The sequence below is a fragment of the Notamacropus eugenii genome, chromosome 4 (genome assembly GCF_028372415.1).
Source record: "Notamacropus eugenii isolate mMacEug1 chromosome 4, mMacEug1.pri_v2, whole genome shotgun sequence".
In the NCBI taxonomy this organism is placed as follows: domain Eukaryota; kingdom Metazoa; phylum Chordata; class Mammalia; order Diprotodontia; family Macropodidae; genus Notamacropus; species Notamacropus eugenii.
In genome coordinates this window covers 198,282,483-198,307,962 of record NC_092875.1, presented here as the reverse complement: position 1 = coordinate 198,307,962, position 25,480 = coordinate 198,282,483, and the positions used below count along the sequence as shown (strand labels likewise).

Genomic DNA, 25,480 nt, shown 5'->3' with positions numbered 1-25,480 from the left:
CCCAAGGGTACTGAAATTTATAGGGTGCTGAAAGTACTAGCAAGAAAAAGAGTTTAAAAAGAAAGTGCAGCGTGTGTTCTTTATCCAATACAACGTCCAAGTCCTTTGACACTATGATCATGAATCCTACCTTTGGGACAAAGCATAATAAAGGTATGGATATAATTTCTGAAGATTGCTTTACAAATGGCAAGAGGAGCAGTATATTCCTTCAACCTGAAAAATATTCAAAAGAAAGCAGATGAATGGAAATTTAAGGTAGATGTTATTGCAGAGCAACAATATGATGTACCAGGATCATATAAATTTCATAAGAAAAGAACAGTGGACATAGAAGTGGATTTAATTTGGTTTCCTTTTTAAATATCGCCCCCCAATCTGAAACAGCTTGAAATTTATTTAAACTAAACTAAAGTTTCGAATTAAAAATAAAAGTGGCGATTTTCTCTCCCCACTCTCTTTTCCTTCTTCCTTTCTTCTAGTTTGGTCTTCACAATAATAGTCTCACTGTGTCTCTACACATGGAGGATAGGATCCAGGCTCTTCCCTACCTCCCTTTAAAGAATTAATTTGCCTTAAAAGGTTAGTTTCATGTATATTTCATACTATTTTCCTTGAGCCTGAAAATTTCCAGTTGTAAGCAATGAATCAACAAATCTTTAAGTGCCTCTGTGCAAGGCACTGTGCCAAATGCTGGACATACTAAGTCAGTAGTGAAACAGTCCCTGCCTTCAAGGAGTCTATAGTTTTATAGGTTTATTGTGCTTCTTCACCAGATCAAGAGTGGCACAGATGGCAAGATGCATCCCTGCCACTCCTTGCCTATTGTTTTTTATATTAATATTGTTTTCTTAAACATTTTTGCATTTTGATGATGAAATCTTGGGAGAGGTGATGGCTTTTCTTCTTTTTATTCTATAATCTTATTTCTAACTACTCTTAAGAATTCATCTCTTCATTCCATAAACAATATTATTATGACCTCTTTAAGTATAAAAAAGGAAAAATTGATTGTCTTGAAATGTGTCAGTGCTACTAATTCTTAGATTCTTTGGTAGTGATGGCATCATCTCATTGATTTCATTTTATAAATGTCTATGACATCCCCAATTTTCTGTTTAAGTTCAATTTCCTTTTGGGGGGTGTCAACAATAGTATTATTTGAATATAAGCTTTTCAATCAATTGATCAACACTTATTTTTATTTTTTGAATAATATTTTCCCAATTATATGTAAAAATTTTTAACATTTATTTTTTAAAATTTTAAGTTACAAATTCTCTTCCTCCCTCTCCTCCCTGCTTCTGCTTGTCTATGACTCCATTCTGTCATCCTCTCCTAGGATCTACCTCTTTCCCACCCAACTCCTGAGGAGTCATGGGCTGGCAGAGGACTTACAAGTGTGGGGATAGTATATTGCTGTGGAAGAAGGGTACTGCTCCCACCAGTCCTACCCTCCATCAGTACATAAGACTCAACTCCAATTGTGTGGCCCTAGTTATGGCTAGCTCTGCTTTTCTCCAGGATGTCTCTGTTCTGTTACTGTTTCCATTACAAAGAGAAGGATTTCTCAGAAAGCAAGGGTGGGTTTTTTCTTGCCCTACCTGAAAGGCTCCAGTTAGTTTCGTGTTATACTAGTCCCTATGAAAGAGTTGTTTAGATAACATGCCATCCAAAAGAGTTCCAAAAGAATAACCAGTGCTTCTTTTCACTAAAAATCAAAGATTAATTAGTAGAGTCAAGATGTTTGTTTTTCTTTTAAAGTAAAATGTGAGAATAATCATTTCAATGGTTAGTTGAGAGATATGAGTTAAATTAACATAGAAAACTGAAATGTTAATTCTTTTTTAATGGTAAATGCCAAACCTTTAAGGAAGCCATATTAGATTTTGTGGTTATTTTTCCCAGATACAGAATGCACTGAAATTCTTTTTACATTCTAAAGTCAGATTTCTGAACCAACTGCTCTTCCACTGGATTTGGAGTCAGAAGACCAGGTTTAAATCTCAGTTCTGCCACTTACTACCCGTGTCTCACTTAATCCTACTAAGCCTCAATTTTCTCAACCCTAAAATGAGATAGTTGGAATAGATGACCTCCGAGGACCTTTCCAACTCTTAAGTCTACACTATTATGGTAGGGTATTTGTTTTACCTATATAGATTATGTGTATTTGTCTACATGTGGCTCTCAAGGAAGCACAGATCTTTGATTTGATTCCTCCCAGCAGAGGAACAGGAGACTCAGACCAGGAGACTGACTTACTGTCTTCTCCTCACAGAGGAGACTCTAATATAGAATACACACACACACACACACACACACACACACACACACACACACACACACACAGTGTATGTATAGATATGTGCTTATACATACACACACATAGATATACATACATATGTGTATACGTATATACATGCACATATACCTACATGCATATATCTATATACACATGCATGTATGTGTTCACACACACATAATTTTGAGGTTCAAATTGTTTTTCTTGGTTTTTATCCCTCAACCAGCAAGGAATGCCCTAAACAATATGCAAAGGCTTGATTCTACCTAATTCTAGTTATATAAAACACATTATACACACACACACGTCTTGAATAGCAAATAAACACATTTAGTCAAGCTGATCACAAACAGAAATTAGAAAGATGAGAATATACCAAAAAGTAAACCAAGGGAATGAGTTTTCCTGCTGGGAGTGAGATATCTCAACTTCAATGAGAGAATACTTAAAATTACCCAAGGGGAAATTTCATGAAGTCATTGGTGCCTCAAGCTGGAATAAGGACATGCTCAAGGCACTGGCTCCTTTACATGTTGGCTTCTTTTCCAGAGTGTTCATCCTGGACCACCAAGGACCTCTCCCTAAAGAGGAATGTCTTTTCTCCAGGCTAGGAGGCAGAAGGACTCTTCTCTCCCAAGCTCTTGCCAGTTCTGCCCTTCATATGGGCACAGAGCATTGACTAATCATTCTCTCCACCAATGAGGACAATCTTATGCAAATACCCAAACTTGAGCTCTAGGTTACACTAAAATCTTTTGATCTAATAAATTCTCAAAAATGTACCACATTCTCCATTATGCCTTCCCAGGTGATCACTTGTTTCTGTAGCTCTAACCAGTCCACATGTGAAACTTAAAGCTAACTTAGCAACTACCTGCAACAGGTGTGGACCCACCCACAGAGCACATAAACCTCAGCTTGTTTTTATTCTATTATCAAGATGTCCTTTTATATTATTTTCCTTCAATAGTATTGTAATAGATGGTAAATTATTGATAAAGCAGAGGTTTTGTCGGGGTGACATGATGTAATGGGAAAAGCATTGGGTTTAGAGGATTTGACTTTGATAATAGACCTGATAATACTTGTGTGACTTTGGACAGGTTACTTAATATCTCTAGGACTCAGTTCTTAATTGGATTCAAAAGAGAAGTTTATAATAGATAAGCTCCGGGTTCCTTTCAGGCTCTGACTCTATGATGTTAATTTTCTTTGCATAGGACAGCATGTGAAGACATAGGTCACCTGTTATTTTTGCAATGGTGATGTGTTAGAAATGAGATGTTATCTTGCTCTGTAGCCGTCAGTTGTCATGCAAGGGCCTGTTAAGTGCCTTCTGTTACTTTTGGTACAAATATTTATTTCTTGCTATGCTGAGATCTAGAATACTGGTCCAAAAATTATTATTATGATCGTCTCTTTATCTTTCAGAAACACCTTTTCCTTTTTTATGTTAACCATCTTTCGGCAACCCTATGGAAAGTACGTCTTTATCTTCAAAATATCCTCAGGCTTTCCCCCCTTTAGTCCCATCTTCAAACTTCTTGCTTCCTTTACCTCAATATATCCCTAACAGACTTACGTACTGGATAGTCTAACTCTAAAAGCTATAAACTATAAATACAAGAAACTATAAACTATTTATAGAAGAAGAGAAACTATAAATGGAAGAAACATCTAGAAGAAATAGAAGGCATCTAAGCTTAAAATTTGGGAAGTAGGGAGGTTCTCCCAATACCAATGTAATAAATTTTCTCTCCCTCTCTCCTTATTCCTCTCCTTTCCTCCCTCTCTCCCTCTCCCTCTCCCCTTTCCCTCCCTCCTTCCTTCTCTCTCTCTGTCTCTCCCTCCCCTACTTTCTGTCTTCCCCTCCCCCACCCTCCCCCCTCCCCCACTCTCTCCCTCTCCCTCCCTCTCCTTCTCCTTTCCATAGGTTAACAGTAATAGATTCAGATGGAGCTGCAAACTCTACTACTGCATTACTAATAGTCAACAAACCTGTGGACTATCCACCTCTTGCCAACGCAGGACCAAACCAGGTGATAACTTTACCACAGAACTTCATCACCCTCAATGGAAACCAGAGCAGCGATGACCACCAGATTGTCAGCTATGAGTGGTCACTGAGCCAACATAGTAAAAGCAAAGTAGTAGCCATGCAGGTAAGTTCTTGTTTATCGGCTTCAGAAGAATTTGTCTCAACTGAATCTGGATTTTGTTTTGGGGCTTAAGAAGATGAGTTCAGAAATATCTTTATTCTGATGCATTAGAGATGCTGAAAGAGGATCACAGGTACTCCTAGAGTTATGAATGTATAGGACTGCAAAAGTTCCGTAGGTAAAAACTGATCACTTTTGGTAACTCAGCCCTACTAGCCTCGTTAAGTGAATGAATGAATGAAAAAGCATTTGTTACGTACTTATCTAAGTACATGGTACTATGTTAAGCATTAGGGATATAAATTCAAGCAATATAAATTCTATAAATTCCCTGCCCTCAAGAAGATTAAGACAATGTATATAGGGAAACTTGAAGTAGAAAGCAAAAGGTAGGACTAGATCCAAGAGTATGGAGCTCAGCATTAGTTAATAGTTTGATATTTCAAACCAAGAAAGTTATTGTGGTCTTAGACTATATTAAGATAAGCAAAGTGTCCAAGTCATACTGAATCTGGAGTACTTTGTTCAGTTTTGGACTTGGGACTTGGTTATTGTCCTTCATTTTTGAAGATCAAAATGACATCTGTACGTTGGGGTCAAGGTACCCCTATAGCGGATCAGACCAATAAAAGCTTGAAAGCCTCCACCACAGGTCAGACACAAATAGTCCATATAAGCATTTGGAGTGGAAAGGTCTCTAAATTTGCACCTCACTTTTTTTTTGGAGCTGGTGCAATTCTGTTTTGCTCATAGAGCATAGCACCTTCTTTGATGCGGGCACGCTCTGTTGGCTGGTCCTGTGCCAGTGTCTCCCATGTCTCCCATGGCTCCCAATTGCTTCCAGAGTTCTTCAGAGAGACTTTGAGAATGGTCAGTTTTGGACACCACACTTAAGGAAGGCTATTAATAAACTGGAGACTGACCAGAGAGGTGAAGGATGATAAGTTCATGTCATACAGTAATTAGCTGAAACTAGGGAGAAGAAAAGACTTCTAAGGGAGTACCTAATAGCTGCCTTCCATTATTTGAAGGGTTGTCATGTGGAAGAGGGAATATACTTTCAACTGCTTGGCTACAGGGGTAATAAATAGCAGTGGATATAAGTTGCAAAGAGGCTTGATGTAAGAAAAAAAAAACTTCTTAACCATCAGAGCTGGCAAAGTGGAAGTTTTGTCTTAGGAGGTGGTGGCTTCCTCCTCAAGCAAAAGCTGAATGCACTTGTCAAATGTATTGCAGATGGGATTCTTCTTCCGACAGAGATTGGAGTAGGTGGAGTAGAAGACCTCTGAAGTCCCTGTCAGTTCTGAGATTCCACCATTGGGACCCTCATATAGAGATTCCAACTTCACAATTCTTAATGTACTCTATGAAAAAGTAGGAATAGTTCTTGTGAGCATGGGATTTAGAGCTGAAAAGGACCTTGAAAGTCATCTCATCCAACATCCTGTTTTTACAGATGAGGGAACTCAGTCTGGACCAGTGTAGTGACTTGCCAAAGGTTACAAGAAGAAAGCAGCACAGCCAGGATTCAAATCCAGTGCTCAGACTTGAAATCAAGCCTACTTCTACTGCACCTGGTCACTTCAGTATTATGATTTTGTGATGTGGCATGAAGTCCTCACCTTTTTTCAAATCTTAAAAAATAGTTTGGAATATTTTTAGGTCTTCCCTTAGTCCTTCCTATACAGGAATAGAGTTGCTTCCCATAACCTCCCTCCTTTGAGACTACTTTGTGAAGTGAGCTTTCTTTAACAGCATTTAAGGATCTATGGGAAAGAAAGAAGGGAGGGAGAGAGCAGAGGGCAAGAAAGGAAAACAAAGCAGAGCACTCAGTCCATTAAGGTGACTGACTCAAGTCCATTCTTTAGGCCCTGGTAGACCTCTTCTACCCTTTTAGACTGAGGCTCTTTGAGAGAGCTGTTGCTTTGGTGTCTTATATTTTTCACCTCCTTCAGTTTGACCTGAGGTTTCTTGAATGCTGAAGAATGTTTAATGAAGGAATTGTACCTGGCTTTGCAGCTCTGGTGTTCACCCTTTATTCTCAAAGAGGACAATGACATCCCAAGGGTGATATTTTGACATGCATGAACAAAAATGAGAAGAGCAGTTGGACTAGGCCTGTTCTCTCTGTACACAGAGATGCCAAGCAGGGGTGGCACAACCTTGAGGGCATTGAGGGATCAAGTAGAAGCTGTTTGAAAGAAAGGAGGATACTAAAAGCTTAGAAAAAAATCATGGATATTATTACTATTGGAAAGGCCTCTGAGAGAATATCAGTAATGACCCATATGCCAACTTTCCTATCTCTCCAAAATCTTCTGAGAATATTTTAACATGATGAGAACATTTTTTTTTAAAATTTATTTATTTATTTCACTTTTAACATTCATTTTCACAGAATTTTTGGGCTCCAAATTTTCTCCCCCCTTGTTCCCTCCCCCCACCCCAAAACACCGAGCATTCCAATTGCCCCCATCACCACTCCGCTCTCTCCTCCATCATTCCTCTCTGCCCTTGTCTCCATCCTCTCCTCTTTCCTGGTGGGCTAAATAACTTTCTATACCCCTTTACCTGTATTTCTTATTTCCTAGCGGCAAGAACAGTACTTGACAGTTATTCCTAAAACTTTGAGTTCCACCTTCTTTTCCTCCCTCCCTCCCCACCCCCTCCCTTTGGAAGGCAGGCAATTCAATATAGGCCAAATCTGTGTAGTTTTGCAAATGACTTCCATAACAGTTGTGTTGTATAAGACTAACTATATTTCCCTCCATCCTATCCTACTTCCAATTATTTCTATTCTCTCTTTTGATCCTGTCCCTCCCTGTGAGTGTCGACCTCAAATTGTACCCTTCTCCCCATGCCCTCCCTTCCATCGTCCCCCCCACCCTGTTTATCCCCTTGTCCCCCACCTTCCTGTATTGTAAGATAGGTTTTCATACCAAAATGAGTGTGCATTTTATTCCTTCCTTTAGTGGAATGTGATGAGAGTAAACTTCATGTTTTTCTCTTACCTCCCCTCTTTTTCCCCAAACTAAAAAAGTCTTTTGTTTGCCTCTTTTATGAGAGATAATTTGCCCCATTCAATTTCTCCCTTTCTCCTCCCATATATTTCTCTCTCACTGCTTGATTTTGTTTTTTTTTAAGATATGATCCCATCCTATTCAATTCACTCTGCGCACTCTGTCTCTATGAGTGTGTGCATGTGCATGTGTGTGTGTGTAATCCCACCAACTACCCAGATACGGAAAAGTTTCAAGAGTTACAAATATTGTCTTTCCATGTAGGGATGTAAATAGTTCAACTTTTATAAGTCCCTTATGACTTCTCTTTGCTGTTTACCTTTTCATGCTTCTCTTCATTCTTGTGTTTCAAAGTCAAATTTCTTTTTAGCTCTGGTCTTTTCATCAAGAATGCTTGAAAGTCCTCTATTTCATTGAAAGACCAATTTTTCCCCTGAAGTATTATACTCAGTTTTGCTGGGTAGGTGATTCTTGGTTTTAGTCCTAGTTCCTTTGACTTCTGGAATATCCTATTCCATGCCCTTCAATCCCTTAATGTAGAAGCTGCTAGATCTTGTGTTATCCTGATTGTATTTCCACGGTACTTGAATTGTTTCTTTCTAGCTGCTTGCAATATTTTCTCCTTGACCTGGGAATTCTGTAATTTGGCCACAATATTCCTAGGAGTTTCTCTTTTTGGATCTTTTTCAGGTGGTGATCGGTGGATTCTTTCAATATTTATTTTGCCCTCTGGTTCTAGAATATCAGGGCAGTTTTCCTTGATAATTTCATGAAAGATGATGTCTAGGCTCTTTTTTTGATCATGGCTTTCAGATAGGCCCATAATTTTTAAATTGTCTCTCCTGGATCTATTTTCCAGGTCAGTTGTTTTTCCAATGAGATATTTCACATTATCTTCCATTTTTTCATTCTTTTGGTTTTGTTTTGTGATTTCTTGGTTTCTCATAAAGTCATTAGCCTCCATCTGTTCCATTCTAATTTTGAAAGAACTATTTTCTTCAGTGAGCTTTTGAATCTCCTTTTCCATTTGGCTAATTGTGCTTTTGAAATCATTCTTCTCCTCATTGGCTTCTTGAACCTCCTTTGCCAATTGAGTTAGCCTATTTTTCAGGGTGTTATTTTCTTCAGCATTTTTTTGGGTCACCTTTAGCAGGGTGCTGACCTGCTGTTCATACTTTGCTTGCAAGTCTTTTATTGCTCTCCCCAGTTTTTCCTCCACCTCTGTAACATAATTTTCAAAATTTTTTTGAGCTCTTTAAAATCTTTTTCCAGAACTGATCCCATTGAGTGGGCTGGGATGTAGAAGCACTGACTTCCGTGTCTTCCCCTGATGGTGAGCACCATTCTTCCTCATCAGAAAGGAGGGGAGGAGAAACCTGCTCACCAAGAAAGTAACCCTCTGTAGTCTTGGTTTTTTTCCCTTTTCTGGGCATTTTCCCAGCCAGTGACTTGAGCTCTGAATATTCTCCTCACACCCACCTCGCCTCCGGATCCTCCCAGCCAGTGCTTGGGGTCTGAGACTCAAATGCTGCTTCCCAGCCTCAGGGCTTTGGGCAGGGGCAGGGCTGCTATTCAGTGTGAGATCAAGTTCAGCTGCCCGGGTGGGGGCAGGGCCGCCTCACGGGCTCAGTTCCCTCAGGGGGTTTATGCAGAGACCTTCAACAATGGATCTGGGCTCCTGCCTGCTTGGGGAGCCCCGGTCTGCTCCTGCCTCTGCTGCTGCCTCCCAACGGGGCCTGAGTATGGGGGCACCCCACTCCCCTCTCGACCCACCAAAGAGACCTTCTCACTGACCCCCGTCATCTGTGGGTGGAGGGACCTGCGTGGCTGCTGGAGATCCCGTCCTTGAAGTCTGCTCAGATCTGCTTCTCTTGGTGCCATGGCCGCGGTAGGGCTGGGCTGGGCTCCGGGTCCGCGCGACGGACCTTTTGTGAGAGGTTTGCAGGTCCCTCTAGAACAGAAATCTTATCCGCTCCGCTGTTATGTGGCTTCTCCTGCTCCCGAATTTATTGGCAGCTCTTTACTACAGATATTTCATGGGCTGTGGGTTCGGAGCTGGCGCATTTGTGTGTTTCTACTCTGCCATCTTGGCTCCGCCCCCTGATGAGAACATTCTTGATAATAGTATGCAGAGGAAACAAGTATGTGTGTGAAAATGATTCTCTATAACAGACTGCATCCCAGCATAGTGGAGTAAGCACTGCATTTGGAGACAGAGGACTTGAATTCGAATCCAAGTTCCTAGGTCTATGATCTTAGACAACTCACTTAATCTCTTTGGCCTCAGTTTCCTCGTTTGTAAAATGAAGGTTTTAGACTAAATGACATCTGAAGTCTGTTCTAAATCTAAATATCTTCCCCTATCCAACATCCCTTAAGGGAACACAATTGTAGAAAGTACAGGATTTCACTGTGTATATTGATTTTTTTACTACTAAAAAAATATTTTATTTTATAGAGCAAAATGCCATTGCAACAAGATATCAAATGTTAACATTAAACACACTACATATAACTTTGTTCAACAACCATTGAGTATTAACCTCAAGTGACGCTTAAAACAAATTGTTATGCATCTGCCTAAGTTGTTTGCCATTAGTGCAGAATCCAAATGGAAGAGAGATTCCTTGGAGATAGGGAGGTCCTCCAGATGCTAGCCTTAGTGGATGATATTGTGCTGATTGTATCAAGGCCTGATACCATGCAGAGCCTCCTAAATGAGATTAACAATTACTTAAAAGATTTAGGCTGAATTTTCTGAGCAGAAAAAAAAAAACACAAGGAAAAATACATGTTGATCAAACTATGATATGTGGTTGGATGGACAATTTGTAGAGCTGTTCTGTCAGTACATTTATCTTGAACAGACAAATGAATTGGGCCTGTTGAATCATATAATGCAGCAGTCTCAGAAGAAATAAAATGATTGGTCATCTAAATGGCAGTGGTGATCTGTATGATAAGGTTGAACAGATTGCAATATATTACCAGTGAAAAATCTTTAGGAGTAGGTAAAAATTTCATGAAAGAGTTGCATGACTAGAAGAGGGGGGGCTCATCATGTAGCAGCATTGAGGGATGGACAGTTCATACGCATATACATTGATAATGGTAGCATATTGAGTGGACCTTCTATGGAAGATTCATAGGAGGATATGGACAAACATTGTACAGAAAGAGAAGGTGCAGAAGGGTAATGATCTGTATTGTTGGAGAGGACATGTAGATCAAGTATGGAAGTCAGCATCAAGGAAGGATATTTTATTGAATCACAGAATGTTCCAGATCATCTAGCTGAACCATCTAATTTTACAGAAGATCTACTTTACAGAAGAGGAAACTGAGGTTCAGAGAGGTTATACAGACTGAGAGACAGAGACCTAGAAACAAGGTCAAATATAATCACAGACTGAGACAGAGATATATATGTACAAAAACAAGGAAACTCTGATATAGAAAGATAGTTGGAGAAACAGACTGAGAAATATAGACACTTAAGTACTAAAATATAGATATAAATAAAGATGGAAGTATATACATGATTGAGATATTAACCAAGAAATTAAGAGAAATATAGGATTATGGTGGAAAGAGGGCTAGACTTGGAGATCTGTGTTTCAATTTCATATGCCAGAATTAACATTAATTAGCTGTATGACCCTGGGCAAGTCACCCTACCTTTTTTGACCTCAGTTTCTTGATCTATAAAATGAGGGAATTATACTAGATAATTAGCTCCAAAAGTCTGATCTATAAACATCTTGGTTCTGTTTTCAAGGAAGAAATATTTGCAGGAGAATCTTGAGGCAGTTAGTTGGTATAGTGGATAGTCAGGATGAGCTGAGTTCAAGTCCTGCCTCAGACATTTACTAGATGTGTGATCCTACTCAAGTCACTTAACTTCTCTCAGTCTCAGTTTCTTCATTTGTAAAATGGCAACAATCATAGCATCTACCTTACGTTGCTGTGAGAATTAAAAGAGGTAATGTATGAAAAGCACTTTGCAGCCCTTAAAACTTTATATAAATGTTAGCTATTATTAAGGGAAATAAAGAAATTATAATGGGAGTTAAACATTAAGATAATGTAAATATTTCATAATAACCTTCCATTTAAATGTGAGAAGTAATTGCTGTTATTACCAACAGAGGAGAGAAACATCTATTAAAGCTAAAGGTTAGCTCAAATGAATAAAATGCTGCCTCAGAGAATTTCTGCTGCTTTGGATTTTCATCTCCAATTCCCTGAAGAAATACAAACGTTCCTTGCTTGAGCAAAATATCTTTATTATTAACTCTCTCAGTTTTGCATAATGTCATATTTTCTTATTAGGTCCCCTGTACATATTGTCTATAATCCTATATTTGTCTTTTCTTTCTTTTTCTAATTGTCAAATGCCCAGGGAGTGAGGACACCATACCTTCAGTTGTCTGCAATGCAGGAAGGAGATTATACTTTTCAGCTGATGATCACAGATTCATCAAGACAGCAGTCCACTGCTGAGGTCACTGTGATCGTCCAGCCTGGTAGGTGAGAATGGAAGTACCTTGGACCTGTTGACTCTGAGCAGAGAGGAATTCGCCCTAAATCCCTGAGTTGGTATTGAATTGAAGCAGCAAACATCAAGGCCCGAATTAAAAGGAATTTTTGCCTTTAAGTCCAGAGTCCCATTATAATTTTAATTTCCAAACCCTGGGATGAAATATCACAGTGCAGTTATCCTCAAGGTCACTCCAATTTCAGATTTCACATACAAAATGAAGAGGTTAGACTGCATGACCCCTAAAGTGTCTTTTAGCTCAAAGGCTAGAATCCTTCGATATGGACATAGATATCTTCCTCTTCTGCCTCAGGGATACAGGCACTTTTTAGGAGGGTCTCTTTTGTCTTTTTTTTTTTTAATTTAAATTTATTTATTTTAGTTTTAGTTTTTAACATTCATTTCCACAAGATTTTGAGTTTTAAATTTTCTCCCCATCTTCCTCCCACACACACACCAAGATGGCATGTATTCTGATTATCCCTTCCCCCATTCTGCCCTCCCTTTTATCAGAAGGGTCTTCTTGGAAACTGGCCAGACACTCAGATGTCCTGTGGCCAAGTCAAAGTAGATTGACTTTGTACTTTAGCTTCCTGTTTGTAAATAGGTTCCTGAGGACCATCACCCTACTAATATCTGGAATTGTACTTCCTCTTCCATTCTTGACCCCCAAGGTCTGCTGAGCTCTTGTCCAATATTCTATAGTGTAATTTCACTTTTGGTAGTTTTTGATGAATTGCCTGCTCCTGGAAGAAACTATGCCTTGCCTTCTGAGGTCCTAAAAAAGTACCCAACCTCCATCTAACTAACAAGTCTTTGTTAAGCTCCCTTATTCCTGCCTTTGCTACTTTTTGGAAAGGAGTCAAATATGAGTGTCCTAATGATAACAGCTAGTGTTTACATTATACTTTAAGCACTTTACAAATGTTGTCTCAGTCTTCCTCTTCTGTCTTTCTCTGTATCAGTGTTTTAGCCCTTGAATGTCTGTTTCTGTTTTTCCATTTGTCATTCTGTTTCAGAGTTTCCTCATTTCTGTATGTATTGTCAATAGACAATCACAATTTCATGAAACATATGTGAAAACTAGGTTTATTATAAGAGAAATGAACATGCATGTGGAACATAAAGAGTTAATAATCCATACAGAAATTTGCACATTTATGACAGTACAACAAATGGAGGAGGAAATACAAATCTCCAACTAATGTGGCATGGCACAACACGGGGGGAAGGAGGGAAGAGGGGAGAAAGTGCAATAAAGGTGGGGAAAGGAGAAAAACCCTCTTGAAGGAGAGGAGCAAGGCCAATGGCAAAAACTACATTCTTTTCCCTTAGGAATTGCTAGATCTTGAAGTATGGTGGTCTGCTTATGTACAAGAGTTCCAGCTGCACAAGCCTAGTGCTGACTGTCTCATGGCTGTCTTGGCTTCCAAGGACACACAGGGAGTCCAGTTTGGGAGGCACACAACACATTATATTAGCTTGTGGGGGAGAGGTAGGGAGCTTTATCCTTGACACATTCAAGACCTCCTACATACTCTGAGTCCAGTGTTTCTGGAAAATATGACAACTCAAAAAAACAAGTCCAAGGGACCCCTTAACAAAATGTCTATGTCTCTGATTGTCTCTGATTGTGTCTGACTTTGATGCTAGCTCTGATAAATACAAATATCATTATCTTACTTTATCCTTATAAGGATAAGGAGGAAACTGAGGCAGACAGAAGTTAAGTGCCTTCCCAATCACACATATATTAAGTGGTTGAAGCTAGATTTGAAAGCAGGGTCTGCCTGACTCCAAGTCCAGGACTGTAGCCGCTGTATGAGCTACCTCTGCATTTCTTAAATGCCTTAATTTGTAGTGCCCCAGCTGCTCTGTTGGCTTAAATGGAATCTGTAGCTTTTTCTTCTAGAGGAAGAAAGGGAATCTATGCCAGAGCTCTCACTCTCTCTCCTGTTTTCTTGGTGAATCCAAAGGAAAGGCAAATTCTCATTTTATAAAGAAACTAAGACAAAGAAAAGTTAAAAATCTGTTGACCTGTCCTTGGCAGAAAAGGACACAATCCCACTGCGGTCCAGTATTTAGTAGCTCACCTGATGACTAGTTGGACCCTTTAGTACTTCTTTGGTGAAAACATATTTTGTATGCCATGTTTGCTTGCGACTGTGGGCCACTTCAGTAATCTGCATGGTAACCACATATCTAATCACAAATGCTTGTGGTAGACATGGTAGCAGATGTCTGTCATGTGAAAACTATGTCAAATATTCTTGACCAACAGCTGAGTATTTTATTTAGAGCTTGGATATGGTTGTGCAGAAATCACAACAAGACCCCCAGAAGGAATCCTGTGAATTCTAGGAACTTTTATTCATTCATCCAATTCATTCATTCATTTATTTTGAAATCATTAAAAAATTTAAATTTAAATAATTAAAATTTAAAAATTTATTTAAAAATCAAAAATGAGTTTTGGCTCTACATTACAGTCATTACCCCTACCCTTGATTGAACTCTCTCTAGTGACAAAGAAAGCCAACTTAGACAAATATCCAATATGGAAACCTTTTTTGACAATATTACATATATAAAATGTCCAATCCTTGTAATATGTTTGTAACCTTCATAAGCTAGCCCCCTCCTACCTTTGCAGCCTTCTTACACCTTATTCCTCAAGACATATTCTTTGATTCAGTGACCGTGGCCTCCTGACTCTTCCACAAACAAGCCATTCCGTCTCTCAGCTCAGTGCATTTTCTCTGACTTACTCACACCTGGAATGTTCTCCTTCCTCCGCTTTGCCTACTGACCTCCCTAGTTTCCTTTAAATTCAAGCTAAAATAACATCTTTTATTGGAAGCCTTGCCTGGATAGAGTGCTGAACCTGGAATCAGGAAGATTCATCTTCTAGCCTCAGACACTTATGAGCTGTGTGACCCAGAGAAAGTCACTTAACCATGCTTGCCTCAGTTTCCTCACCTATAAAATGATCTAGAGAAAGAAATGGCAAATCACTCCAGGATCTTTGCCGAGGACTGAAAATGACTGAACAACAACAAAATTCCCTAAACCCTCTTAATTCTTAATTATTTCCTATGTATCCTGAATATGGCTTGCCTTGTATGTCTTTGTATGTTGTATCCCCCATTAGATCTTAAGCCACTTGAGGGCAGGGACTTTATTTTGCTTCCTTTTATATCCTCAATGTTTAGCACAGTGTCTGGCACTTAGGAGATACTGAATAAATGTTGATTGATTTTTTTTAAATCTGTTCTGCAGGACCTTCGTCAATTTTCACATGAAACTGTATATCAGTGGTTGTGAGGGTTCAATTACTATGTGAATTGATGTAAATGGATTCAGAACAAACATTGTAAAAGGAATCTGAGCATGGGTAATAAATTTTAAAAGCACTCATTTTCACATTCTGGTTTTGTTATTATAGAAAACAACAGTCCCCCTGTAGCTGTGGCTGGCCCAGACAAAGAGCTGATATTTCCTGTGGAAAGTACGGTCCTTGATGGAAGCAGGAGCACTGATGACCAAGGCATCATTTTCTATCACTGGGAAAATATCAGGTAACACTTTTTAAATGCACTAAAAATCCCCAGAGCCATAAGCAAGACATTTGGTGCTTTGGGCAAACAGTGAGAGGGAAAGAGAGAAGGGGCAAGGCAGGTCAGCTGGGGTGTAACCACCTGGAGGGAGGAAGCATGTCTTAGGAAACCTTAAAGTGTCTACCTTAGGCTAGTGCTCTTATTCTCTAAATTTCATCATCATCTCCAGGCAAAGTCCTAGCTTCCTCAGCCTAGGAATAATTTCACTGAGCAACAACATATTCCACTTGTTAATTCAGCCTGAGTTGGAAAATTAAGGGGAGGAGGAGGTGCTGGTGGAGTTAGAGAATGTGGGTGAAAATGAGAGGGAAAAGGGGCAGCTAGGTGGTGAAGTGGATAGAACACTGGGCGTGGATGCTGTGTGACTCTGGGCAAGTCACTTAACCTTGCCTCCCAAAAAAAAAGAAAAAGAAAGAAATTAGAGAGCAGATGGACTTCCATCTCTTATTACTTCCCTTCTCTTTTGCTCTGACTCCCAGAAATGGGCCTGGGGGTAGCTTTTTCTATTCTGTGCCAGAGATGATCCCCATAGGACCTGGAGTTCAAACTCTGGTGACCTTGCCCAGCATGGAAGCCCAGAGAAGCCAGGGCTTCTGAGATCTGAGCCTGAGCAGGGTTTGGACTTGGACTGGGTCTGTGCCCTGTGGGAACAGAGCTAATCTAGGAACCACAGTCCTCACCCCCCCTCCCTCGGCTCACTTCTTAAACAGCCCCAATGAGGCATTGCCTCAGTTGAACTGAGAACTCTGAAAGACCTTAGCTTAAAAAGGCCAAGGTCCCCCACTACATCCTAGGCCATTTCTACTTGTCCTGATCAATATCTGACCACTGGACCAGATGGCTCCAGAGGAGAAAGTGAGACTGGTGACTTTGCAGTCCTCCCTCACTTAAATCCAATTGATTTGCAAGTCGGGCATCATCTTCCTGATGTCATGGTCCTCTGAGAACAAAGGATAAAACCACAATCTTTATCTTATACAGGTTTTCTCCCAGCCACTCTACAGATGAGCTATAAGGTCAGTCATAAGCTCATTGGGATATAGGTCACTCAGTTGCCGGTTGTTGTTTAGTAGTATCAAATTTTTTGTGATCCCATGGACCATAGCACACCATTGGAGAAGGAAATGGCAAATCATTCCAGTATCTTTGCCAAGAAATCTCTATGAGGTCACGAAGAGTCTGACATGACAGAACAATAACTCTTTCCCCAAACCTATTCTCCCTTTTATATTTCTCTACTCTTTTGTGGTGTCTGTACATATATATCCTTATTAAGTTTATTGTATTTCTAGACCAAATTGCATGTATATGTCTGTGTGTTGTGTTCAGCTCTCTAGCCAATTGAGGTTAAAAGCAAAGATACTGGAGTGGTTTGCCATTTCCTTTTCCAGTGGATTAAGCGAACAAAGGTTAAGTGACTTGCCCAGGGTCACATAGCTAGTGAGAGTCTGAGAATGGATTTGATCAGGTCTTCCTGACTCCAGGCATAGCGCTTATCCACTGAACTACCTTGCTGCCTACAGCAGCTTCTGGTAAAAAGGATAAATTGATATCCTTCTTGGCCTTTGGTACAACAGATTGTACTGAGATTGGATAACTGAGAATGTGGGAGACAATAGTACATACCATTCTAACTTCAACTTGAAAAGAGAGTACTGTAGAACTTGAGAGTGAAAAGGGGAACTTTGAGATCATTTAATTCAATGCTCTCCTTTATAAATGAGTAAAGTGATGTTCAAAGGGTCTTGAAGTGACTTGCCCAAGATCACAGAACTAGTGAGTGGGAAAGCCAGCACCAGTACCCAGTATGACTCCATACCTTAGAATATTCTCATTATTTTTTTTTGGTTTTATTTAAAAGAAAAATTGGGACTAGTCTGCAAGTCTCATTATCCAAAGAGCAGATCATTTTGCTAGCAGACCAATATCTATCTTATTCCTAGGAATCCAACAGCCTGAAAAAAGGTCCTTATGGCTGATGAATCTTGCAATGTAGAATTCAAGCTACCATATTCTTTCAGTCTCAGCCCATCGTGGATTCTCTAGCTAATGCAGATTCCTAGTGAAAAATAGGATTGTTTAAAAGAATATAGATAATAATATCTGGCAAAATCAAAGCCCCATGTGGTAATTTCTACTCCCAACCCTTGCTGTTTTCTTCCAGTGGCCCAAGTGCTGTGGAGATGGAAAACATTGACAAAGCTGTAGCCACAGTTACTGGACTGCAGGTTGGCACCTACCACTTCCGACTGACAGTGAAGGATCGCCAGGGTTTGAGCAGCATGGCTACCCTCTCTGTGGCTGTCAGGGAGGGTAAGTTGAGGTGCTTCTTTACCTTTGACTCTAAATGCTGTACTCGTGCATTTGAACATCACAAGCATGGGACACAGGAGAAGCAAAATGAGGCTTCTTCTGCTTCTTGCACTTCCCAGGGAATTTGAAAAAACAACAACAGAAACCAAGTTCCAGGCCTCAAATTCACAGGGAATTTGGTGTTTACTTCCTTGTTATAGGAAGACATTAGTGGAATAACAAGAGATAGGATCATTACTCTAGAGCTGGAAGGTGCCTCAGAAATTTTATCATTTTACAGATGAGAGAACTGAGGGCCAGGCAAGCTGAGTGCTTTGTCCAAAGTCACACAGGTTGATGATTTTTTAAAAGGAAAGACATATGCAGGAACTCTTCTCAGGTACAGTTCAAAGTTAAGTTGATCCTGAGGAGGAAAATTAGCCTTGAGCTCCCTTCTCGTTTTCCTCAGTATTTCTATCTCCAGCCTTCTAGGGCTCAGTGGGATTTGCTGCTCCCCTGTTCCTCCTTAGTATTCATCCTGTTTCCTTTCACCAAGCAGTTTTCCCTTCTTCCTCCCCTAACACACATTTTGCAGTCTGAAGTTCCCATTTTCACAGGGGCTTATTGACAGTCAATAAATCAATCAGTCAGTAAACCTTTATTAAGCACCTACTATGTGTCAGGCACATAGTAAGCACTGGGGATACAAAGACGTGCAAGGGAAGTGTTCATCAGAACTCACCGGAGGATTATATCTCATTCTGGGCACCGTGTTTTAGCAGGGACAAAGAGAGGCCAGCGCATATTCACATGAGGGCGACCAAGAAAGTGAGGGACCAGGAGAGACCAGGCCATGGAAACAATGACGTTTGGAGCTGAAAACAGCTCAAAGAAGAGAAAACTTAATGAGAGTGTAATGTAATATAACCATTGTCTTCAGATAGCTGAAGCCAAGCCAGTGGGTAGGAGTTACAGAGAGACAGATGTAGGTAGCTAGAGCACTGGGCCTAGAATCAGGAAGACCTGAGTTTAAATCCAGCTTTAGACACCTACTACCTGTGTGACCCTGAGCAAGTCATTTAACCTCTGTAAGCCTCAGTTTCCTCAACTGTAAAATGTGGATAATAAGAGCACCTGCCTCTTAGGGTTGTGGTGAGGTTTAAATGAGACATTAGTTAGTTGTAAAGTGCCCAGCACTGGGTAGGTGCTATATAAATGCTTGCCAACATTATTGTTATTATTAGCTAATATTTAACTAATGGAAGGAATAGTTTTCAAATAAAGATTTCTATCCAAAAGTAGAATCAGCTGCTTAACGAGGGAATGGATTCCTTATCACTGAAGATCTTCTATGGAGACTGGGTGATGACTTGATATGTCATAGAGGGGATTCTTGTACACTATAACTTTTGTACATCTTGTGCACATGGAACTGTGAAATAAACTCATCATGGATTTTTATTATGCTCTATGGTCTTCATTTCCATCTCCAGTGTTTTGAATGAAGATGTTTTTGCTTCCATTTTATTCCATGTGGCTTAGAAAACAATAGTCCTCCTAGAGCCCGGGCTGGTGGCAGACATGTTCTTGTGCTTCCCAATAACTCCATTGTCCTGGATGGTTCAAGGTCTACTGATGACCAAGGAATTGCATCTTATTTGTGGATCCGGGATGGTCAAAGTCCAGCAGCTGGAGTAAGTATTTGGCTCATCCTTTGATCATGTCATGCTTGGCATGGCAGAGGCTTTGTGAATTTGCCTTCATTAGGGCAGCCAGACTTATTGAGTATGGATAGCCTGGCAAATGCAGGTGGAAGGATTGTTAGATTAAAGAGAAAGGTGAGGCAGTAAAATAGAAACAGCATCGTAATTAGAATCAGAAGGTGAATACTGGAGCTGACATTTACCAGTCATGTGACTTTGGGCAAGACATTTAAACTTTTTGAACTTAAAATTCCTCATTTGTAGAATGAAGATATATTATTCTATCTACTTCACAGAGTTGTTATGAGTGCTTATTAAACTAAGTGCTATATGTGAGTTATTATTACCCCAGTTCTTCAAAAGATTTGGAATTTCATCATTGTGAGTCTTCCTCCCATGGACGCAGATCACAACCCCTCCATACCTTAGTAGATAGTTTCATGAGATGCTAATGACAAAGAAGAAAACGTCATTACTTGGTGGCCAGTAGTTTGGTGATAACCAGGCTGGAGTACATAGGGCTTTTACCTAGGCAAAGTATAATGTTAGGTGGTGCCACATTGGCCTCATGGGCATAGGATGAGCAAATGGAAGTTATGCTCAGGAAGGTGAAGGGAAAAGGGTAGAACAGATAACACACTAGACTCTGCTTCTTTTCTAATGTCTGGAAAAGTCAGGGCCAGACATTTCTTCTTCCTTTAGCTATACCCTGACTCCAGCACTGGGTATCTGGCAATGGTATGGAAAATTAGGGAAAGCAATTTCAAAGCAATAGCCTCAAGCAAGTCCTGCCATTCTGAGTACTAGCCTCCCTCCCACCCATGGTGGGAGTTTAGAACCAGCAGACTCTTGGATCTTTAGTACTCCTGGTGTTTAACCTTAAGCCTTCCTGCCTAGAGGTCCTTATCTTTTATTTCTGGGTCTCTTAGAGTGAGAGATAAATACTGGGATTGTCACAGAGAATAAGTGAATGCCATACTGCCCAAGGCTTTTTACTCTCTTTCCCTCCCTTTCACTAACACACATGCTGGGGGACAGGGGGAGTCTGCTTAGTCTCTCCTCTGTTAGGCCTTGGTCAACATCAGTGGAGGGTCTCAATCATTTGCCAGACTTTGACTGGGACTAGGACTCATCCAACATCACTATTAATAGAGAGAGATGGATGGCCAGGGTCCAGCATGTAGGTGCATAGGAATGGTGGTAGTAGGCCAGAGAAAAATGTGGTGAATGAGAGTGACATCAGATGTTGCCCACTGTCATGCCTGCCATCCTAGCTGGCCTTGCATGACCTAATTAGCACATAATTAGCAAAAACAGTTCTTTAAAATAGGAAGGTATCCTATAGCTCTTTTCTTTTTTTTATAGACAATGTCCCAGAAGAAAAAGGCATTTACATTCATTGTTTTCCCTTCTCTTATTCACTGCTCAACCCCTTATAATCTTGGCTTCCAACAGAAGCTAGATTTGTTCTCTTGAGATCACACAACTGAAACGTTCTCTTTAGTGCTACCAAGGTATAGCTTAACTGACAGATCCAATACCTTTTCTCAATCACTATCTTTCTTGATATATCTGAAGCTTTAAACACTGTTGACCACCTGAATGCTCTCTCCTTGAATTACGTGACATTGTTTTCTCCTAGATTTCCTTTTTCTGTCTCCTTTGCTATATCATTATTCATGATCTATTTGTTAACACTGGATGTCCCCCAAGGCTCTCTCCTGGGACTTCTCTTTATGCAACCCCTGTGAAGATTTAAAAAGTTTGAGAAATATAATTTCTGGGTAATTTAATCATTTTATTAATAAGGCCAGCACGTTATTAGTTAAAGGATGGTCATTTAGCTGTCTCTCTCTTAGACCAAAGTGTGCGTGTTCATCCTTCGTTGACGAAGAAGACCATGCCATCAGAGAAATAATGACATGACTTGCACTGGACTTTGTGTTGAGTGAGGGAGGGCTGTGCAGGTCACCAGTCTCACTTCTCCTCCAGAGCCATATGAATCCAGTGACCAGATATTCATCAGAATGACTGGAGATGACCCAGGATGAGGCAATTGGGATTAAGTGACTTGCCCAAGGTCACACAGCTAGTGAGTGTCAAGTGTCTGAAGTGAGATTTGAACTCAGGTCCTTCTGACTCCTGCACTGGTACTCTATCCACTGCACCACCTAGCTGCCCCCTTAGACCAAAACCAATAATGGCAGTGGATTCACAGTTCATTTACTTTCAAAGAGTAGGTGTTCATGAGGGATAGCAATCAACTCTGATTGGATAATACAATGGAAGGTGAGCTATATTAAAATGGACTAAGAACAACATCATGTTACCCTTGGACAGAGAAACTATCTATATTTAGGCTTCCCCCAGCCTTGGGTTCTCTAGACAAAAGCTTGATTGAATGGAATTCACCTGAGAGTAAATATTCGTTGTAGAGTTGGGTTGGATCAGATAGAGGAGAAGTTTAACTTGACCTTCAGAGACCAAGGTCTTGAAAATAGAAAAGAAAGGGAAAACTCTGAGTCTCTCTGAATCTTTAGTTATTAATACTCATTTCTCTCACCTCCCTTACTGTGATCTTATCAACTTCCATGGATTAAATGGTTTTTCTTTGCAGATAACTCCTGGATCTATAAATCCAGTCCTGATCTCTTTTCCTAAGCATCTATAGCATGTCATCAATTGCCCATTGTATATCTCCAACTCGGTGTTCCATAGGTATCTCAAACTCAATGTGTGCAAAGTGGAACTCATCTTTTTCCTCTATATCATCACCCCTTCTCCAAACCCTCTTCCTTTATTTCTATTGAGGGCATTGTCCTCATTCTATTGAGGGCGTTGTAGCCGCTGAGGGTCACAACCTCAGTCATCCTTTACTCTTCCTTTATCTGCAATTATTGCAGACAATCCATAATCTTGAAGATTGCATTTCAATAATCTCTCTCATATATCACATTGTCACAACAAAATGGCCACTATAGCCTTGTAACTTCTCATCAGGACTGTTGAAGTAACCTGCTGATTGGATTCCCAGTTTCCTGTCTCCAGTCTCTCTAATCTGAAAAATAATTTCCTTGAAGTTCTGTTCTGATCCTTGTGATTTTCATACTTAAGAATCTTTTGTGGCTTCCACTTGCCCCGGGGTAAAATGAAGCTCCTAAGCTTAGCACTTAGAATGAAGTTATTTATGCCTTCTGTTTTGGTGGCACACTGGAGAGAGTGTTGGACTTGGAGTCAGGAATCTTCCTTCAGCCACTGACCAGTTGTATGGTCCTGGGAAGTCACTTAAAGTCTCTTAGCTTCAACTTCCTCATATGTAAAATGGGAATAATAAAAGTGATTGTTGGGAGAATCAAATGGGAATATAAATATCTATTATATTTGTGTATATATATTTGTGTGTGTATGTAGATAGATAGATAGCTTGGAATCAGAAAGACTGCTCTTCATGAGTTCATGTCCAGCCTCAGACACTTACTAGCTGTGTGACCCTGGGCAAGTCACTTAACCCTGTTTGCCTCAGTTTCCTCATCTGCAAAATGAACTGGAAAAGGAAATGGCAAAGCATTCTGGTATCTTTGCTAAGATAACCCCAAATGGGATCATGAAGAGTTGGACACAACTGAAAAATGACTAACCAACAACAAAATCTGTTTACATGTTGTAAACATGGAACGTGTATGACCACTGAAGATTCTTGAGCATGAAGGCCACATGGTCAGACTTGGACTTTAGGGAGATTTTTCTTGACAGATGGAAGAGATGAGAGACTGGAAGCTGGAACTCCAGTTAGCAATTTACTTCATTAGTCCCAGTGAAAGGTGCTGAAGACCTGAATTAGAGAGGTGGCATTGTTGTAGAAAGAAGGGAACAGGTGTGAGAGGTGTTATGGAAACAAAATCTTCAAGGCTGGCAGTTCACCAAATATGTGAAATAGGAAATAAAGAAGAGTCAAGGATGACTTTAAAGTTGTAAGTTCTTTGACAGGAAGGACTGTTTTCTCCAGAGCTTAGTAGAGTACCTTGTACATGCTAGTCACTTAATAAATGTTTATTGCTTGGAGGATAGTGGATTATAAGCTACTGGATAATCCAAAGGAGTAATCTCCACTCCCAACCTCATGCAAGGGCCTGGGATCTCTTGTCTTCTCCTTTTTGCCCACTGCTGTCACTAAGAACAACTTTGCTTCTTACTTTGGATACAAAAATTCCTAGCTATGATTTCAGGTGGATGAATCTCTTCTAGGCTGGCCTTCAGCTGACTGACGCAGTTCAGCATTGGAACCATACCTGAAGCCATTTTAGCATGGTAGGATCTACCAGCAAATATACTCTGTGTCAGCAGACTGTAGAGGAGGGAAATAGTTTTCTCTCTACTCCTAATTTAAAAATCTAGGAATCCTGCCTCACTTCCTTCTCTGGCAAGACTTTGGATGGGTGTAGGAATTTCAGAATGTTATCTCTGCAGCCAAGGCAGAGGATAGGATGGAAAACTTGGCGTCATTATCCTCAATTCTTCCAACTCATCATCCATTAGATTGTGAATTCTTTCAGAGCAAGGGCTATCTTTCGCCTCTTTTTGTATTCCTAGTGTTTAGCACACTGCCTGGAACATAGTAGATGCTTAATAAATGTTTATTGATTGATTGAACATCCGGAGTGTGTGGGGGTGGGGGTGGGGGTGGGGGTGGGTGGGTGGGTGGTGTCTTTGTATATCATCAAATCATACCTGAAAAGTCAAGCCAAAAAAGGGATTATCGTTCTATCTTCCCAAATGGGGAAATCTGAGGTAAGGAGAAGGGATTAATTTGTCTGAAGTCTCTCAGTCATTGGCACAGTCAGATTTAGAACGTAGATCTTCTGCCTCCCAGTTGAACCCGATGAGATCCCATCTCTGGGGCTTTAGATTTAGTTAGATCATGACTTTTGTTCCAACTTGGGGTTTGAAAGATATATAGTTAAGTCCTCTGAATTTTACTTAAAGGAGGATTATAATAGTAAAGGGTTTTTGAATAATGATGCCTTGTATTTGTTTAGTCTTTGAACCTTTCAAAGAGTTGCCAAACTCATGCTTGGATGTTAGTTGCTTAAATAGAAACAAAATAGAGCTTTCCATGGGGTACCTCTTTGATTGTTTCTGAAATGTAATGTGACTGCTCTTCTTACAAATGAATACTTTCTATTTTGAGAGACAACAAAAGCTCTCAGAACACTGATTTTGCAGTCAAAAGACCTGGGCACAAGTCTTGGCTTCAACTTTTGCCAACTGTGTGACCTTTAGGAAAGTAGTTCTTTCCCCACGCAGAATTTTGAGTAAAAGCATTCTTAAGGAAAATGCTATCCAAATGTAAGCTGTTATGATTCTTGCGTGCACATGACTGCTGGAGCACCACTGGGATTCTCTCTACTCTGACTCCTCAGGCTTTTTATAGCCAACGGAGAAGAGTGTTTCTGCACATTTGATTCCAGGAGAGGCCTCTAGAGCCATGTTAGAAATTAGGATCCATGTAACTCTTTAGAAGGAGTGCCCCTTTAAATATAGCAATGATATAGAAAAGGATGAGGAGCTAAAGCCTTGATAAAGAGACCCTAATTAGTCAGGAATTACAATTAATAAGTAATACTCTGAATTGCGTGTGTTTTCTAGGATGTAATCCATGGCTCTGACCACAGCGCGTCTCTGCAGCTCATCAATCTGGTGGAAGGAGTCTATACTTTCCACTTGAAAGTAACAGACGTCCAAGGACACTCAGATATTGATACTGCTACAGTAGAAGTGCGACCTGGTATGACCACCACCCTGAAGCTGTCTGTTTCTTTGGGATCCATTATGCTAATTTATAAT

At 40.1% G+C, this 25,480-nt stretch overlaps 1 protein-coding gene across 3 annotated transcripts in view; it reads left to right on the top strand.

Moving 5' to 3' along the window:
• The window catches only part of KIAA0319 (KIAA0319 ortholog), a 143,186-nt gene that overhangs the window by 89,832 nt on the left and 27,874 nt on the right, over nucleotides 1-25,480 (top strand). For all 3 annotated transcript variants that reach the window (XM_072603969.1, XM_072603970.1, XM_072603971.1), the window contains 6 exons: nucleotides 4,239-4,467; nucleotides 11,887-12,010; nucleotides 15,470-15,602; nucleotides 17,806-17,954; nucleotides 19,476-19,627; nucleotides 25,283-25,421. In XM_072603969.1, the coding sequence (XP_072460070.1) occupies nucleotides 4,239-4,467; nucleotides 11,887-12,010; nucleotides 15,470-15,602; nucleotides 17,806-17,954; nucleotides 19,476-19,627; nucleotides 25,283-25,421 (926 nt within the window). The remainder of the gene's footprint in view (nucleotides 1-4,238; nucleotides 4,468-11,886; nucleotides 12,011-15,469; nucleotides 15,603-17,805; nucleotides 17,955-19,475; nucleotides 19,628-25,282; nucleotides 25,422-25,480) is intronic.